At 37.1% G+C, this 19,554-nt stretch overlaps 1 protein-coding gene across 2 annotated transcripts in view; it reads left to right on the forward strand.

Annotated features, from left to right (window-relative positions):
• The window catches only part of tcerg1l (transcription elongation regulator 1 like), a 78,662-nt gene extending 72,777 nt beyond the window's left edge, over positions 1 to 5,885 (forward strand). Inside the window, exons 10-14 of one of the 2 annotated variants that reach the window (XR_014201079.1) lie at positions 379 to 454; positions 1,058 to 1,154; positions 1,358 to 1,447; positions 2,605 to 3,117; positions 3,378 to 3,544. Coding sequence is in view for 1 of the 2 variants with exons in the window: in XM_082151824.1 (XP_082007950.1) it covers positions 379 to 454; positions 1,058 to 1,154; positions 1,358 to 1,447; positions 2,605 to 2,723; positions 3,551 to 3,707 (539 nt within the window). In the remaining variant the exon portion in view is untranslated. The other variant, XM_082151824.1, reaches the window with a different exon arrangement.
• The last annotated feature ends 13,669 nt before the right edge of the window (positions 5,886 to 19,554 follow it).

A 19,554-nucleotide genomic window follows, 5' to 3' on the forward strand; every position in this document is an offset into this window, starting at 1 on the left:
CTGCAGAAGTGATGTTCTCGCGGATTACCTAAAAGCAGTAATCCAATGAAGCGGCTCTGCAAATATTGAATTAGTCTGGATCTTGTCTGAAAGTTATTATATGGTTGGCTTCATTTCACGGAAGGCGTTTCATCTTTATTGATTTAGTTTTATTGCTGTTTCATGGAGTTTATTTATTGATGACCTTAATCTTTTCGAGTAAATTAGTTATCATTGTACTTTTCAGATGAACAACCTGGCATGATCCAGGTATATCAATACAGAACCTCAAACAAATGGTGTTGTGTGCATAAATACAACTATATATTTTACTATATAAATAAAACTATATACTTTGCAGGATATATTAATCTAAAGCTTGATTTGTTCCATCAATAGACGACGGCTCAAATTCTGCTGATGAAGATGATGACGAGGATGAAGAGGAACGTAGTTCAAAGAACAAGCGCTACAAGTAAGTCGGGTCGAGCCATGTAAAATATGACAACAGATGTATCCTGAGTCTGCTTTAACTGATCGGGAGGATATAGTGTCAGATGTGCTGTATGTCACTCACCTTAATAATCGCAGCTCAACAGGAAGTCTTTGATTTGTGGTGGGCAACATCTGCACTCACAGCTTGATGCAAATTTCACAATCTGTCTCTCTTGGTGATGATTTAAATCGAACAGTTGGGTGTTTGATGTATGTCCAAATGTCTGCGTAGAGACAAGAACACAAGCCTACACTTTACATTTCAAGAAGAACTGAGAGATTCTGAGAGATTTTGTTTACGTTGAATATTTCATTTACGGCAACAAAGTGTTGTTTTTTCAGCGTATGATTCAATTTAGTGATAGCAAAAAAGGCAGAGTGAGAACTGCTGAAATGACATGGATATTTAATTTACACAATATTTACTCTGATATTTGTTAGTCTTTGGTAAACACTTTTATTTTAATCGACATAGTGTGCATATCATAATAGTTTGGGCAGAATCAATGCAGTCTATTGGACATTACCTCCTGAGATATTAACAACATTAAAGCTGTTGTATTTTGTCTCCATCGCTTTAAAGACTGGACCATCCTGATGAGTGCGATGAAGGAAAAAATGGATCATTACCGCTGGAGCTCCGGATCGGCCATTTCAGAGACATGCTTCTGGAAAGAGGGGTGAGAAATTCAGTGATTCTGGGACAATAATGAAACTTCAGACATAGGGAATAAAGGACATAAAGGTTAATACAATAGTTCACCCAAAAGTGAAAATTCAGTGGGCCATTATAATCTTACAGATGGAGCAGTGTGTAATGAAGTGGGTGATTGACATGCGTTTGTTCTGTGTGAGCGTCAATCATCCTGTGTGTCTTGAACAGGTGTCTGCATTCTCCACCTGGGAGAAAGAACTGCACAAAATTGTATTTGATCCACGGTACCTGTTGCTGAGTCCAGAGGAACGTAAACAGGTTTGACATGAAGCTTTCACATCAGCCTCAATCAACTTCAAACATTAATACAACTTCATTACCTCTACACTTCCACAGGCGTACAGTACCACCATGGTAGTTTTAAAAGTACTAGTAGTTGGTGGTAAGTTTTGCATTAACTGTATAAACTGTATCACATCATTGAGGATAATATTGAAAATTATTTGCACTATATATTATGTAAGGAATAATTAGAAAATAATGCACACCCAAGGTTGTAATGCGGCCACAACATGAAGCGGATGTGTGCAATATTTTCTAGTAATTCAATGAGCCAGAGTCAATTATTATGCTTAAACTATGGTTACCACACCTCAAGACATTGGTCAGATGTCAAGACATTTGTCAGGTATTTTTCTCCTTAAAAACGCTTTTGTGTGTGGGACTAATTTCTTACTCATCTCATCCAATGCCTCCGTTGCTAATTCCAAAACGTCATTTTAGAGCTAGTAACAGAGGCTTGAGCAATTGATAGCAGACTAATGCTGTTATTATTGCAGTTATTAGAGAGAGAGAGAGAGAGAGAGAGAGAGAGAGAGAGAGAGAGATTAAGTGTGTGTGAATTACCTGAGTCTGTGACTGTAAGTTTATCTGCTTCAAAAACAGCGCCGTTATTAGCTCGCTAGTGAGAAATGTCATGTAGCTTTTAAGTTGCTAGACTATTTTGCTGATAAAATCATCAAAACAGCACTAATGACACATTTCTGTGCGAGTGTGTGTCCATACTATATGTGTGTGCATTTAAGTGGGAGAAAAAGAGTATGTGCTTTCCATACATAATAAAATGTAATTTTGTGGCAAAAAAACATGGAAATAATTAGTCATTTTTATCCTATTGTTTACTATATTTATTTGCTTGGTCAGTGTCGTTGTGGGTTTTGGTTCTTTTGCTGTTGTAGGCTGTAAGAAACTTTGAAATAACTGAAATCAGGTGGCGAAGTGATATGAACCTGTAATGTGGTCAAAACCTGCCTGGAACTACTTTAGCCGTGCGTTTCCCTGAAAATAATTGCACGCCTTAGAACGTTCGTCAACCAATCAGAATCATGCATTCAGCAGCCCTGTAGTATAAATAAACATTACATTTATCTTCACATTTAAAAAAAAAATTTTTTTTTTTTTTTTTTTGCCCACAGATTTATGATCAGTTTGTCAAAGCAAGAATGAAAGAGGAGCACAAAGAGAAAAAATGCAAACTCCAGCAAGCAAAAGAAGAATACAGAAAACTGCTGGAGGAGTCAAAAATCACAACCAGGTGAACTTATACAGTATATAAGATGAAATAAGTGTGACTGCTTTTGCACTAAGAAAAAAATATCTCTAGAGCCGATTATTCATTCAGCAAAAGTGTTAAATTACTGATGGTCGTGTATTTGATTATAACCTTGTTTCTTGTTAAAGGTCTCTTACAGAACTGAATTCAAACATGCCGCAGGGATTAGCTCTCGGCTTGAAGTTTCCCTTTTTGCAGATTAAATGGAGACTGGTTTCCGCATTTACTCTATTCTTCACCTGATTCATTTATAATGAATGGAATGGAACAGATGTGAATCCATACACTAATATTAACACATTCACAGTTCCTGTCCTTGAAGCAAAACAATGAGTTTTTTTAAAAGAAAAGATCATCTTAAATAATCAACTGCTGTGTATAAATATGATATAGATCTATGTTTGTGTTAAACATTACCTCAGCATGCTTTCATTGCAAGTTCTCACAAGGCAACAAAACATCTAGTTATTATCCAGAACATGTGCTTCGAAAAATTCTCTAATAACCACCCAGAATTCACTGGCAACCACTGTATCCTTAGCAAATTATTTAATGAAAGATTTCAGACAGCAAATGCACCAAAATGAGTGATTTCCTTGTAAAATTGTGCATTATTGCTGTATTTGCTCTGTGCAGGTTCATGTGTTTTCAGCTCTTTTCCAGACTCACGACTCTACAATCTCCTCTATGAGACGTCTTTCAAAGTCTAGCCATGAAAACCACCACAATCTCAATTGAGGACAATCAAACTGATGACATAAAACATTTGATGACTGTCAAGGATCTCATTTTGATGTTCTCTTTTGTAGGTCAACGTTTAAAGAGTTTTTGGACAAGTACGGAAAGGATCCTCGATTCAAACAGGTTCTGAAGAGGAAAGACCAGGAACTGTTTTTCACCCAGTTCATCAGCACATTGAAGAAGCGGGACAAGGAGAACCGAATGCGTCTGAGGAAGATGAGATGAGTGCTTGCGGACAGGGACGTGAAGTCTCCACACTACTGTGAACTGATTTCCTGTGACTGTTTATCACAGCGTAGACGGTGATACCATCTGCCCATATGTCTGACCAAATGCCAAGGGCAGTGTTGCTGTTTGCTTTTCAATGACTGACTTTCAAACAAAGGAACAAATACAAAACCAGCTGGGTCTGGGCAGCGGTTAGGGGATTAACTCTGTATATGTGAATGTGTTTCATATTGAAGCTCTTAATCTCCGGTTTGAGTAAAACAAGGTTCCTAAATCACAACACTGAACATGAATACAGAGTCTGACTCAATAGAAGCATAAAGCCATTGACCTGTGTGCACAGGTGGAAAATGATTTTTATAAAAATTGTAAATAGATGTTGATTTACTTTGGCACTGTCTGGAAAGTGACCGTAGAAGTGTTATTAGAGTAAGGGAACGTTTACACGACACCGTTTTCAGCTAAAAACGGAAAAATGTTTATACATTTTGGCTGTTCGTTTATACGACAATGGTGTTTTGGTCAAAGTGCAAGATTTTGAAAACAATACGGTTGTCGTCTCTGTGTAAACTACAAAAACGTACATTTGTGAAACCGGTGACGTCATCCGCATGCGTATTATGTGTTCAGTCTAGGTGTGTAGTGTTTCTTTACAAAGTGACATCGCCAACTACTGGCCTGGGATGAATAATACAGTGTTTTTAGTCGGTTTCGCAGATCCGTTTGAACGGGGATCGTTTTGACGACTTTGGAAAAAACGTTTCCGTTTTTAGTACATCGTTGTCGTGTAAACGTACCGTAAGACCAGATTCAGACAGCATCTGTGAGAAACAGTAAGTGGTGTTGTGTGTCGATAGAATTTTTCAAATGTTGTCTAAGAGTTTGTTGTAATTAAATTTGCGTTGGTATCGTAAAATGAAAAGTGATGCTTTTTACAGAAAATTAATGTACAGCTCTGTGAAGCGTTGTAAATCTCAAGTCAGAGCAAGTGGATTCTGATTACAGAGAGAGATTTCATTGAAAGGACTGTAGATGTTTAGGCTGCATTCAATTCATGTAGCTATTTGCAAGTATGATTAAATAAATTATTTTATTTATTCTGGTTGAAATGCAATTTTACATTTTCTGTCAGCTTTTATACACACTAAAAACCATATTCAGGGCTTAACAATATGGATTTTTTTAATTTTATTTTCTGTTGACAACGCCAATGTTACCAGCTATTTTAATGCATTGATCTTTGTTTCAGAAAAACAAAAAACAAAACAAAAAACATCGTTTTACTTGCAAAATAAGATTAAGATTATAATGTATAAATACTCAATATACATGCCATTAATTCTTACAAATACTACATATTTGGATATAATTTTCAGCACATTTAGACTTTTGCAACGTCATTCTTGCAATTTCAACAAATAATTTCTTTTAGCCAGCTAGCATTACCTTGTTGACATTGAAATCAGCAGGATGAACAACAATGTTCAAAACATCCCAGGAATTCAAATGCTGGTTTTCAAGACATTAAAACATACAGTATGTACATAATCTTTGGATTTAAGAAATGATGACAAAAATAAAATGAAAAATAAAATGAATAAATAAAAAAAAAAGGGAAACCTTTGCAAAACTTTCCAATGTCATCCTTATTGCTGGGACATGAATATGTACAGTATGATATTATGATGACATTTCATTATAAATTTAAATTTTCTACTTTTTTTTTTACTGTAATACTTCAGTTAGAGCTTTCAGTCTCCAAACATTTGATTTTATTGATAATTGTTTTTGTTGATATTGAAATAAATGACATATTGTGGAAAGTTAAATAAAAGGCAAATTCCAATTAAACATTTCTGAATACAATACACATGACCTCTAGAAAAAGGTCACATCCAATCTTCTTGGCCACAGAAATGTCCACTTTCCTAATTAACTTCGACATGCCAGAAGAAATGTCAACTGAATAAATGTCCAGTTTCATTTTGTATTCCTAGATGTTAGAATTCAGTGTGACTAATTAAATGTTGATGGAAAATTTTCACTTGTTACTGTGTACATTTGTCAGCAAGACACAATTGTCCAAACAATTAATATTTCTCATGCATCATGTTTAAAAATAAATCCGGGGGTGCATACTGAGATTTTGGCCATGATTTGGTTGTCGGACAAATGTTGTAAAACCTTAAAGTTAAACGCCGACAGTCGATCAATGACCGTTGCAATCTAATTTTACCTCCAAATGAATTCTGGCAATGTCAGAAGTTTTGAGGTGCAGTCTTGCAGTGTGACTTTTACGACAACTGTCAAATAAAGAACCAATAGGAGCGCAGAATCTGATGACACAATTTGTGAGACAACAACAAAGCACCACTCGCTCCACACACACACACATCTTCATTTTTTCCAGTTTTCTTTTCAAGAGAAACAATGATTAAATGAATGCTTTGTGTTTGCTAGCCACCATTTCTAACCCACACATAAATGCAGCTCATAGTCAATGAATGTGTCACGGATTGATGATGTAAAACTCTGGAAGAGTTACTTACCAGGATCATGTTCTTACAGTCTGACAAGCAACAGTTGTAAATTGTACAGTGTGCACCCAGCTTTAGATAATAAATCTTTTGTATATAAACTTTGGGTGATGATTAGATCATGTTGTTTGGATTGACATTTTCGACATGTTCTTTGGGCATCACTGAAGCTCTTTGGTTTAATGTTGTGGCCTGTTTTCAGCTGCATTGCCTACAAACACAACCTAAACTGTATTTCATCACAAGCACCCTCATTATTTCAACACCAGAGACAATTGAGACAAGAAAACCCTGAATATTTAATGAATGTGATACTAAGGCTGGAAATAAATCTGTTTTGTTTTTTTACCCATAGCCCAATGATTATTTGAAACCCTTTTCACACAGCCATGCACTGATGCTGGAGAAGTATCTTTCAGATGTACTCAGTCCTTATTCAGCCTGGATCTTGGATCAATGGGGTCAAGGGAACCACGTTCTATAGTGAAGGGACCAATGACGTCTGCAGCTCTCAAGATAATACAACAATCGCCAGCATGGGACAAGTCATGACTTTTTAACAATGAAATAGAGTGGGCACCTATGTATGTTTGAAAAACAGTGATAGGGATATTTCACTCACAAATGAAAATTCTGTCAAACCTGCGTGACTTCAGAAGACTACTTGTGTGATATATAATGCAGCTTCACAGCTGTGGTCACTATGAAAAAGAGCTTTTTGTTGATTCTTAAGAAATTACATTTTGGGATTGGGATTAATAACCTGGAAGAAAACCACAATGATTTACACTTTGTAGAAGCGATATCATTTTCGAAAACACTGACAGTGGGAATTGAAACAAATAGATTCAATTATCTTTTCCAGTTGTCCTATAATACAACAGCAAATATCACGATACCTATTAAAGCACAACACTTAGTATAGCACTTCTACAGCAGAAAAACACAATTTTCACTCCCTGCAGAAATAACAATAAGCCACAGCTATTTTAACACCTTTAGCAGAGTTGTCTCTCCTAAATTAGTCTAATTAACACTAGCATATAAGAATGGTTTCTGAAGGATCATGTGACACTGAAGACTGGAGTGATGATGCTGAACATTTATAGCTTTGCATCACAGGAATAAATGTCACAGTGTCAAAACTAAAAAGGGCCTTTAATGTAGGCTTCATTTCTTTCAAAAATATTTAGTCCTGTTAAAATATTACCAATCATCAATACTTGATACATCAGAAAATTATATCCTCTCTTAAATTGTGTTAAATTAAAAAGTGCCAACTCCATGAGAAAATTCCCCTTGCATATTCTTCCACCATATAAATGTATTTGCCCTCTGACTTATCTCCTCTCACAGCACGTACAGCAGTGGAGCCGTCCACACATCGGGAATGATGGAGAATTTGGCAACTGGCATTGAGGCCCAGCGCTCGTTTACTGGGTGACGGAGCCGGAGTGTGTTCAGGCCGTCAGTAGTGCTGCATTCCCTCTGTGCCTCACACAGGCTGATTGAACCGACTCACTGGTGAGGAAAAGTCAACAGCCCTTCTCCATCAATGTCAACTCAATGAAACACAACTATAAATAAGCACAGGGACGGCAGACAGTGCGCTGGCAAACTGTTTTATGGGGGAGTAAACTCCATTATGGCTCCACGGGACATCCATAGTCTCTGGCTTCATTCCAAGCGTGCGTCTACTCCTATCCATTATTGAAACCGCAGGTGACTGTGGTGCAGGATCAGGGAGGAAAGCTCAGGGTGAGGGGGAGAGATCACTATATAGTACCTGACCTGACTGGAAGGGAATGGTTGCAGATGGTTGAGACAAGTTTTTCACTCTATGTTCCAAGAAAAGACTGAAAAATTATTTCAATCATGGTTCACCTTCAGTGTGCTGTTAACTTAAAGTGCCCCTATGCTATTTTAAAGGTTCATAATTTTGTTTTGTAGGTCTCCTACAAAATATTTACATGCATCAAAGGTCAAATATCACTTTAATTTTCTCATAATATACACTGTACATTACTTAATTGACAGAGTCTGAAACGGTTCTTTCTAAGATTCAGTCTCTCTTAACGCCTCCTTTCCGAGAGCTTACTCAGCTCTGATTGGTCAGATGGCACAGTCTGATGTGATTGGTTTACCGCTTACAGCGAGAGTCGGGAAACGAAACGCCCATTACCAAATATGAATTTCAGCTCCGGAAGCTTCAGCAGCTCTTGATTCACAGTGATACGAACAGTTACGATGACATCGGTTTTACCGTATCAATTCCAGAGCGAGTCCTCATACTTTTGAATTGCATGCAAAGTGGATTTGGAATGCTGAAAACAGCACAAAACCAAACTCTTCCAGTCTCGGCTAAAACTACAGTGTTTGAGGGCGGGAAAAAGTAGACGTTGTTAGCGGGCAGTAAATGAAGACTGGAAGACGGGCAGCGAGACTGGAATCGATTCTTTATTTTAGGAAACAATAACTTTATTTAACATTTTACATTTAATCAGCAGCGTTAGCAGACACTTTTACCCAAAGAGACTAACAAATGAGTAGAGCAATAGAAGCAAATCAAACCAACAGTAGGGCAACAATATGCAAGTGCCGTGACCTGTCCCAGTTAGTCCAGCACAGTACATGTAGCAAGTTTTTTTTTTTTTTTTTAAGATATATATATAATAGTAAGTGTTAATATTAATGCGTCTCTAGCAGTTTATTGAAAATGCCTAAAGATTCTGGTTGAGATGGGCAGGTCATTCCACCAGCTTGGAACAGTCAAGGTAAAGGTCTGTGAAAGTGATTTTGTGCCTCTTTGGGATGGCACCAAAAGACACTGTTCACTTGCAGAACGCAAGCTTCTGGAGGGCACATACTGTAGATCTGAAGTAGAGAGTTTAGGTATAGGAGTGCAGAGCCAGTGGTTGTTCTGTAGGCAAACATCAGTGCCTTGAATTTGATGCGAGCAGCGACTGATTGACAACCAGTGCAATTTTATGGATTTTTTTTAGGAGGGGTGTGACATGCGCTCTCTTCAGCTTTTTAAAGACAGCTCTTGCTGCAGCATTCTGGATCAGTTGCAGAGGTCTGACAATGCATGCTGGAAGGCCTGCCAAGAGAGCATTACAATAGTCCAGTCTGGATAGAACAAGAGCTTGAACGAGAGGCCTGATTCTCTTAATGTTGTTTAAGGCAAATCTGTAGGACCGTAGCCTGGGAAACCCCTGACGAACTCCTGGCAAATTTGAGATTTGCTCTGTAAGTCCGTCTGGCCAAGAGTCCATTCAAGCCCATTTCCAATTTTTCCAAATTGAGGCACCGATCACAAACGTTGAGGCGGGCTTTACACAATGACAATCGCTCCGATTTGTTTTAGGTCTATTCAAATGCGCCCAGACGCATTTGAGCGACGTCCGTTGGTGACGCCCCATTGGAAATGGGCTGTGAATGAACCTTCCCCTCACAAGGGTCTGGTGTCAACCAGGCTAGCAGGACAGGGCAGTACTAGCAATGTGGTCTGTGAAGTTTAACTGATCATCAATCACAACTCCACGGTTCCTGGCTGTCCTGGATGGAGTCATGGTTGAAGAACCTAGCTGAATGGAGAAGTTGTGGTGAAGTGTTGGGTTGTCCAAGACCACAAGCAGTTCTGTCTTCGCAAGGTTTAGTTGAAGGTGGTGGTTGTTCTTCATCCAGCAAGAAATGTATGTCAGGTCTGCCGAGATGCAAGTAGCTACTGTCGGATCCTCTGGTTGGAATGAGAGGTAGAGTTGTGTGTCATCAGCATAGCAGTGATAGGAAAACCCATGTTTCAGAATGACAGATCCGATGACATTTAGATGGAAAAGAGAAGTGGTCCAAGCACTGAGCCCTGAGACACCCCAGTAACTAGATTTTGCGTCTTGCACTTCACCACTCCACGACAACCTGAAGGACCTACCTGAGAGGTAAGACTTGAACCATTGGAGATTGAAAGGAGGATCTGGTGGTTAACTGTGCCAAACACAGCAGACAGATCCAGCAAGATGAGAACTGAGGATTTGGAAGCTGCTCTTGCCAGTCTCAGAGCTTCAATAACCGAGAGCAGGGCAGCTTCAGTTGAGTGGCCACTTTTGAAACCAGACTGGTTGTTGTCTAGGAGGTTGTTCTGTGTAAGAAATGTTACTATTTGTTGTGCACTTTAATCTTTAAAACTTTGCAGACCTTTTAGATTCACAAACAGCTATATTACACACTGCATGAAAGGTAATATTTGAAAAATCACCAAGCCAATGAACAAATGGTTCAACTGAAATTAATCAATAGAAAGGAATGATTAATTCACAAATCAGACTGATTCACTTTTTGAGTGACTCAGTGATCCAGTTAATTGGTTAACAGTTCTGATGAAGGGCACGATTACCAGTGAATAACAACTTACAACATCAACTACTCTTAACTACTCTTCTCAGAAATTGCAAGTAAATTTCACAATTAGGCCTACTGATAAAAATTGTCATACTTTTTTTCCCCATTTGTTGGCAGTGAAGTAACAGTAGTACAAGAGATTGAAATAGTATTTTCTTGTAAAATGTACTCCAATAATCTGTTTTATTTATAACTTCAAAAAAAAAAAAAGGCAAGTGTTAACGACATTTCAGTCTATTCATCACACATATAGACGTTGATAGTACGTTTTTTTTAGATCTTGATAGTTGTACTGAAAAGACTTGCATTAAGTTTGTACTCTATGGGTTGGGAGCATCACCATACAGAATTTGGAACAACGTGTGTGAGTAAATCATGACAATTTTCATTAATTTGGAAGAGCTAAAGACTTTAAACGGAAGCTGATTCTGCATAATATTTTATTTAGACTTAATATTGAGTATCTCATTTATGATCTAACCCTAATGAGGACATCATGCAAAACATAATTTCCCTTTTTTGAATGCTCTTTTGAATCAAAAGCATTTGGTTTACTACAAATTACTTTCAAAAATTTAAAACATTGATGGAAACAACTGCTGAAAAATCAGATTTTTCTGAAAGTGACATTTTTATATCACAATCATAAGCACTTTAACATTTACAGATCAGTTCAGTAGGCTATTCGCTGCAAAAGCTAAATGCAAAGAGGTTAGCAAATAACAACAGAGGTCATTTGTGTATTGAAGTCTTACAGGTAAAGCAAAAAAGTTCAGAAAGAGGGAGAAATATAATTTAATTTTCAAAAAGTGAATATTACGGACCCTTGAAGTCACTAAATGTTCAACACAAATCATTAAACAGCTTAAAACTCATATCATGAGGAATCAAAGCTCCCTTGATCTTTTGAGTTAAAAGAGATCATTGTATCATGAAGATATAGGCCTACTGTAACATTCAAAACTATAACCTTTTCCCCAGTGAAACAGACTTAAAGTAAAAATGGCTCACTCAATCAATACATTTCAACATATGAACAAAGAGGCCGTCGATGTAGGATGGAACAGAAAAATACTTTATATAACATTAAACAGCAAACCTAGAGCTTGCAAATAGGCTATCTAATTTCACATGCAAAGAGAGTATAGCAGAAGACAAATTGCAGATTTAATTCTAAGGATCAGAAAGAAGGTGGGAAAGGTGAAATTTGTGGCACAAAATGTCTTACTAACTGTGAATATATATATATATATACACAATTATTATAAAAAAAAAAAAATTGAGGTCAAACTAACAGTAACTAAACAATTCTATATGCAATTGTAACATCCAGCACCTACAGAGGTCTAACTCGCACAGTTTTGAAAAAATCAAACATCTGGCTCAGTGGAGGAAACAGAGTCAGTGGTGAGTTTTTTTTACATGGCATCATCTGTGACCGGTCTGGAGTGCTGACGCAAGTATATATCTCTTGATAATTGAGAAAAATGAGATCTTTAGAATCAAACCTGTCTCAAGAGGTACAGAAAGGGAGGAAAGGACAGAGAAAAAGAGGTTAAAATGAGAGCATGCCGGCTTGAGCGAGCGCAGGTGCAGCACTGTTGTGGTAATGCATCACAATCAATATTGATCAAAATGCAGACATCAAGACTAACAAAAGGCAAGCATTCTGGAAATGCAGACGTTATTTTACAATTTGCCACTATTATATTTTATTGGAAAAGACACAATAGCAGAAAAATCTATGCCATTTATATTTTTCACCTGGTTTAAAGTAAATCCTAATTGCTTAGAAAGAAAACAGAACACTTCCTCTTCAAAAAGCCGATTTGAGATATCATAAATTTTCTTTTGCACATGTGCAACTATGTTAGTAATAGGGAAGAGTGGTGGTGAAAAGCTTTTAGATCAATAATAATGATGCTTTCAGCAATGAGCACTACAAATAAACATCTTCAAATCATAAGATTGTTGCTGGATATAATTATGAATATAAGAATGAGATTAAAAAAAGAACAACTCCTAAATTAAAACTAACCCAGCTTTGGTGCCACAAAAGTTCCATCCAAAGTTGCTAATGGAACTTGCTACAAGTATGCGCAAAATTTGAAATATCACATAAAACATTTGCGAATAAAGCTGCAAATCACATCTACTGTTGAGGCAAAGTCACGTTTTTGTTGCACATTGAGGGATTTGTATTCGGTTAATGTATTTTATGCGCATGTCTTCCTATCAGATAAAAAAATTACTTGCTTCAGTTGAGTGCATACGTTTTTAATGCAAATTTTCGTATTTCTGCACATTTCCAACCACCATTTTTTATGTGACATCCCAAATAAAAACACTTTATTTTGATGGTCCACTTTCGACATTCTACTATTCGACATAAGTAACTTTGCAACTACATGTCAACCAACTCTCATTAGAGTATTAGTAGACTGTCTGCCTAATATGTGTTAACACTTTATTTTGATGCTCCCCAACAGACATTCAACTGACATGTAGTTGCAAAGTTACTTATAGTTAGTAGAGTTATAGAAGTAAAAACTACCAGAGTGATATATGAAAAGCTGCTGGGCAAAAACAGTGGATTTCAGAGTGTTATTCCTCCCAAGTCAAACATTTGCTTCTACATCTAGAAGTGTCTGCTTGATTGTGGGCAAATACATCTGCACCTGTGGCCATTTTTATGAAGCATCTGAAGTCTGATATCTCTCGCATTTATACCAATCCCTGACACAAAAACTTTAGCCCTGTGGCAACATGAATCCATGAATTCTAAAGTGCAAATACAGCCTTGTAGTCTCTAGATGTTCTGCCATGCCATCTATCTATCTATCTATAATCAAAAAATAAACAGACATTCTTAAAGCTCAGAACAACTTCTGAGTTTATATCACACAATTTTGTCTTTATTTCTCAAAAATGGGAGTTTATATCACGCAATTCTGACTTTACTTCTCAGAAATGCGAGTGTATATCATGCAATTCTGACTTCATTTATTCAGTTGCAAAAACAAGCTTCCATACAGATCTGCAAACCAAATCAGATTTGTGCAAACACAAATGAATTTCTTGATCTCAAAGAAGTCAATTCATCATGTTCTATAAATATTTCAACATCAAATCAAACTATCCAAACTGCTCATTCTGTGTTTCCAAACTCTGATAAATCTTTAGCAAGCTGCTGCTTCATACAAGGGCTGATTCCAGTTTGCTCAATGCTAATTAGAGGACATTCAGTAGTTTAATCAATATCAGAGTGAATACAGCCAGTATTGAACAAACTGCAATGTCGATTGGCTACTAAAGATGACTCTGACTATATCTTACAAATAGGGCACAGAGGAATATGCACTACACTTTTAATGTTAACAGTGAAAAAATGACCCAGTTTTCACAGATAATAATGGTTTAGGAGTGGTTGACATCACCAGTGTGATGATGAATTTGTTATCATTTACTCACTCCCATATCGTTCCAACTCCATTTTATTTGGTCTTTTCCATGAAACACAAAATGTGATGATACAGGCAAAATGTATGAGGTGTTCGTATCCAGAAAAAAAATCAAGCATCATAAAATACATATGTATTTTAACCATTTCGGTTTTAGTATAACAAAAATATATAATTGGTGTTAAAATAACTTGAGGCTGTGCATCCCTCATTCATTAATGATGTTCATATGCATTCATGCTGTGCATTCATATGGGCAAATGCATTTCACTCAGTTTTGTTGGCGAGTTTAACTGGACGTTGTCTAACTATTCTAATCATTTTGACATTTTCAGTTTAAATAATTTCCATCACTGATTAATATGTTGAATTCATACAGTATATATCTGAATATTTACAAGAGTCTAGAAGAGGAGCCAAACCCCACGGCCTTCATGAGCCTCGTTACACAGTGATAAATTAAAGACCTGCAACTTAATGTCCCTTAAAATGAAGACGCTTTGTGGGGCTGACTGCTGGTATTATTCTAGCTGACAGTGCATTGGTCATTTAACAGACTGCGCTTTTGCCGTTTCGCGTCTGTGTGCAGCTTTTGCCAGTTGCCGTCTATTTGCATATGCAGAGCAAGCAAGGAAGACAATCTGTCCCAGACCATTTTATAGTTGTAACATAAATGGTGAAATACACCCACTAATGAAACGCCATTTAATCTATTTTTAATAGTTTAACAAAGAAGTGGAGTGATCAGCGAATATGCTTCTGATCTCATACTCCTCTTATGTCTGATACATTTCTGTCATTAGAGCTGAACACTGAAGTTGCATAGCCCCAGTTGTTTTAAACTGATTTTTTATTTTTTTTCTGCTTGGGAAACCCAGTCTGTGTCTATGGTAGAACATATATCATACAGAGTGAATAGTACTGTCTGAAATTTGGCACATTGATTGAACCTTTCAGTTTAGAAGCATTATTTTTTACTCAGAGTTCAGCAAACTTAGGCATTTATAACCGTTTATGTTCTGGCCCAGTGTGTGTGTGTGTGTGTGTGTGTGTTTGTGTTTGTGTGTGTGTGTGTGTGTGTGTGTGTGTGTGTGTGTGTGTGTGTGTGTGTGTGTGTGTGTGTGTGTGTGTGTGTGTGTGTGTGTGTGTGTGTGTGTGTGTGTGTGTGTGTGTGTATTTGAGCTCAAGTGAATGCATTGTGCCGTTTTCTTTGTAAAGCACACATAGAATGTAAGCTGACAGACCATTGATATAACCATTTGTTTTTCTCTTTTTTTTCTTCTTTTTTTTTCTATTGCTGCTCACCTTAATGGACCCGTATTCCAGTCCATGGGCGAATCAAGCATCATTTTTGCTGTCTACTGTCTGTGACGTTTATCTACACTCTGTAATGGTCCATCAAGCATCCCAATTCACTGAAAAACATTTCCAAGCAGCAATCACCCTGGATACATAAATGATACACAATGGACAGAGAGATACACAATGGATCAATGGACAGCAACCCCTCTTTGTCGACAAATGGACATTCAGGAAGCTGTTAGACAGCAGGAAAATCACTGGAAATTGAGTGAGAACGAATCCTGGACAAGCAATGTGCCACTTAAACATAAATGCCTGGTTACATACAGTATGTGGTGGTCAGAACAAAACAACATATACAGTGTGATCCAAATGTCTAAGACCACATTCTGGAATGTTTTAATTGACTGTATACCTGGAAATCATAAAAAATACTTTATGTTTTTGAAACTAAGTTATGTTTTAAAAAACAAATTAAATCAAACTTTTCACCACCGTTTTATTGTGTTTTTCTACACAGCTTATCGCTTTTATAAGAAATGTGGCAACAGCAATATGATACAAAAAAGTATGTAATATTCTGAATAAACTATTCTTCCACCAATAAAATATTTCATTGGCACATTAAAGAGGCCATACTATGCCCTTTTACAAAGTCTTGATTTTGTTTTGGGGTTTTTTTATGCATGGTTTTATGCTTGAATGTTCAAAAATCACATTATTTTTCACATATTTGACATTGTTGCAGCACCTCTCTTCCCAGTCTGTCAGTAACGCCAGAGCCCGTCTACGGAGAGCCTGTCCACTCCCTATTAAGCCCTATTGTACCGAATTTTGGTTGTAGTACCACCAGAGTTCCACTGGGGGCGCTCGCCATGAGTGCAAAATGAATGGGAGTCAATGGGGCTAGACGGCTAAATTTGTCTCTTTCACCCGATTGCCGTTGAGAAATCTCAGATGTGATTGTAGATTTTGCAAGTTCAACATGGGTTTTAGGTCGAAAGTTGAATGAACGAGTACTTATGTCGTTTTGATTTCTTACAGGTTGAGTTGTTGTTGCCCATAACACGCTAGCATTCTGCTAATGACGTCAGCATTCTGACGTCATTGACATTTTGAAAGACTTTTTTAAATCAAATAAGTGACTCTAAAAAATCTAACACCCAGCAATGTGTAATTTATTTGCATCTCCTTTCGAATACAACATTCAAATTACTAGACAAAAAATTATATCCTGAGAAAAGTGGATTTTGAGGGGTATACCGCCATTGACCTCCATTCATTCTGCACTTGTCCTGTGAGCGCCCTCATATGGAATCAGAGTGGAACTGCAACCAGTTCAGAAGCCGGAAGTGTAGTGAGAGTGAAACTTCTCGCCATATTAGACATTCTCTGGTAACGCTCTGTTTAGTTTCTGTCTCTATGAAGCCCCTCCTTCTGAAAAGTGCAATGTGCTCTGATTGGTCGGCTGAGCCAGTGTGTTGTGATTGGTCAACCACTTCAAGCGTGTTTCAGAAATGTCACGCCCCTTACCATAACCGCAACTCAACCAGGCTTTATGCCCTTCATTTTGCATATGCTTCTTTGGGTGGAATTATTTAAATGAGGAATATTGTGACATGTTTGTTCCCGGAAAAAAACTCAACTGAGGTATTTCAGGGAGTTCAGAAACAGTGCTTACTTTGTAACTTTGCAGACGTTTTTCATGCTCAAACACCAACACATCACATTAAAGAAAGCTGAAAATGTAAAAATAATAGGTCCTCTTTAACACATAATTACCAACATTTCACAGTGGCATTGAGTGTAGCTCATTCAATCAGAATTTAGAAATAAAAGAATCATAATCATATGTTATTAAATCAACAAGCCACTTGAGCCTGAGTTAAAATCTAAATAGAGTGAAAAGCTCATCCAATCAGATTTTTATGCCAAAACTGTTCGTTTCTCAAACGGATGCACATTTTAAATACAGAATAAGTGAATACTTGAAAGCATTCCAGACTTACACTTTCATACAGACAGCATTTCTTTTGATCAATTGTTTTGTGTGAGGTTTATGAATCATGACTAAATTCATTTCTCATCTAAAATCCCACATGTGCTTTCTGTGGAGAAAATTGTACTGTTATTTCCCTGCAAGGCACTCAAATATTTGTCTGCAGCAATTTGTGTTGATGCAACAGCAAATCACATGCTGAGTTTTGAGAAATGAGTGGGGTTAAATAAAGGTTCCACTCCTTTAAGCCGTCTGAACGCATGCCGTCTGGTAACTAACCGAAGAACACGAGTTTGATTCAAAAACAGAACCTTGTTGCTGCCTGTAAAAGGTAATCCTTGCTCTTCCCTTTCTGAAAGCCTGTGTGAGGTAAACATGTCTCTGGCTTCTCTTGGTCTCTTAGCTCTGGTCCGTAATGGCCAATCTGGCAGGGTGGCAAATGGCTCCCTGACTCCTGAAATATTCACCAAATCCTCAATTAGAGCTTGGTGTCACCTCTCCCATTTGTCAGTGCCTCATTTGGCTGGGGTTTCGCGCTCTCTAGCAGAAGATGTGCCACTTTCAATGACTAATTAATCAAGTCTTGGCACTTTTTCAGGCGGAGAGGAAAAGTAATCTTCCGTCTATAGGGAATGCGTGTAAAATGTTTATTCCATACGCTATTTTAATCTATCATTTACAGGTGATTCACACAAGGACGAGGCTGACCATACGCTGCTTTCTCAAGGGGCTCATTACGGACCAACAAAGAGCTTGCTTCATATATTTATTTTATATTTATCAGCAATATTTACTAGAATATGCTAAATGTCTATGTTCCAAAAAAGCACATTTGTAGTACACACTTGAATTGAATTAGTCCATAAAATCTGAAACAACTATTGAAAATACTTTCTTTTTTAATAAAATTTTCCATTGCATTTTTTATTTCATTGCAATTTGTATTATCAGAACATATACGCATTCTAAAGTTTGGGGTCGGTACGATTTTTTTATATGTTATGCACACCAAGGATGCATTTATTTGATCGAAAACACATTAAAAACAGTATTATTGTGAAAAATTATTCCAATTTAAAATATAATAAAATATTTTAATATATTTTAAAATGTAATCTATTCCTGCGATCAAAGCTGAATTTTTAGCATTATAACCATTATAGTCTTCAGTCTCACACGATCCTTCAGAAATCATTCTAATATGCTGATTTGCTGCTCAAGAAACATTTCTGATTATTTTCAATGTCGAAAACAGTTGTGCTGCTTAATATTCAACTAAGCCATTCATACAGTCAGAACATTTTCCATGCATCAGTACTATTCATTAACACTTACAGGGGTACAGCATCTCCTTATGCAAACAGGTTCTTCAAACAGAACTTCACAAGCATTCTGCATTTGTGTGGAAGCTTCCTCTGTGACACTCTATCAAATATTCACTTCAACCATGACTTGTCCAACATTGACTTGTGCGAGTTCCACCAGAAGGTAAACTGAGAAAATTGGAAAAGCATATATATATCCAATTGCTGCAGGTTATTATTTATAGTGCTCTTTGATCATGGCAAGGGGCTGGGATTGTGAATATTGAACGAGGCACCTGGGACTCAATCAGATGACACATAACTATTGCATCAAAATTCATACTTATAAGTGGCCACTCTTCTTAAGCAACATGGCACCTGAAGTCCTTCAACTTCACAAGCAGATGCTTTAAAGATATTTGTAATTTTTCTAATGTTAAATTGTAAGAACTTTATAAGTTGAATCCAACCAGTATTCATGAAATATAAAGTGATATTTGCAACCGTAGGACTTTAAAACAAAATAACAAGCAGTAAAATAAACAGATCTATTGAATGCCCATTTAAAATGTAAAGCAACTTTATAATCGGGTAACTCGGTTTAATTTAGCCGCGTGTCTGTCTGCACCTCTTTCCCTTCACTGCCACATTAGTGAAAGCAGTGAGTCAGATTTATTACTGAGAAAAAGCATTAGAAAAAAGTCAATTAAGAGTATAATGAGCACTAGTATGCCCTGTTTATGTTGCTAATGCTGCCCGCTGCTGACTAAACGACTGGCACTAGCAGCTATAGTTCTGTAATCACCAACTCAGCATTTAAGGAGCAGTTCACCCAAAAATGAA

This window comes from Leuciscus leuciscus (assembly GCF_965113295.1).
Source record: "Leuciscus leuciscus genome assembly, chromosome: 21".
Classification (NCBI taxonomy): Eukaryota; Metazoa; Chordata; class Actinopteri; order Cypriniformes; family Leuciscidae; genus Leuciscus; species Leuciscus leuciscus.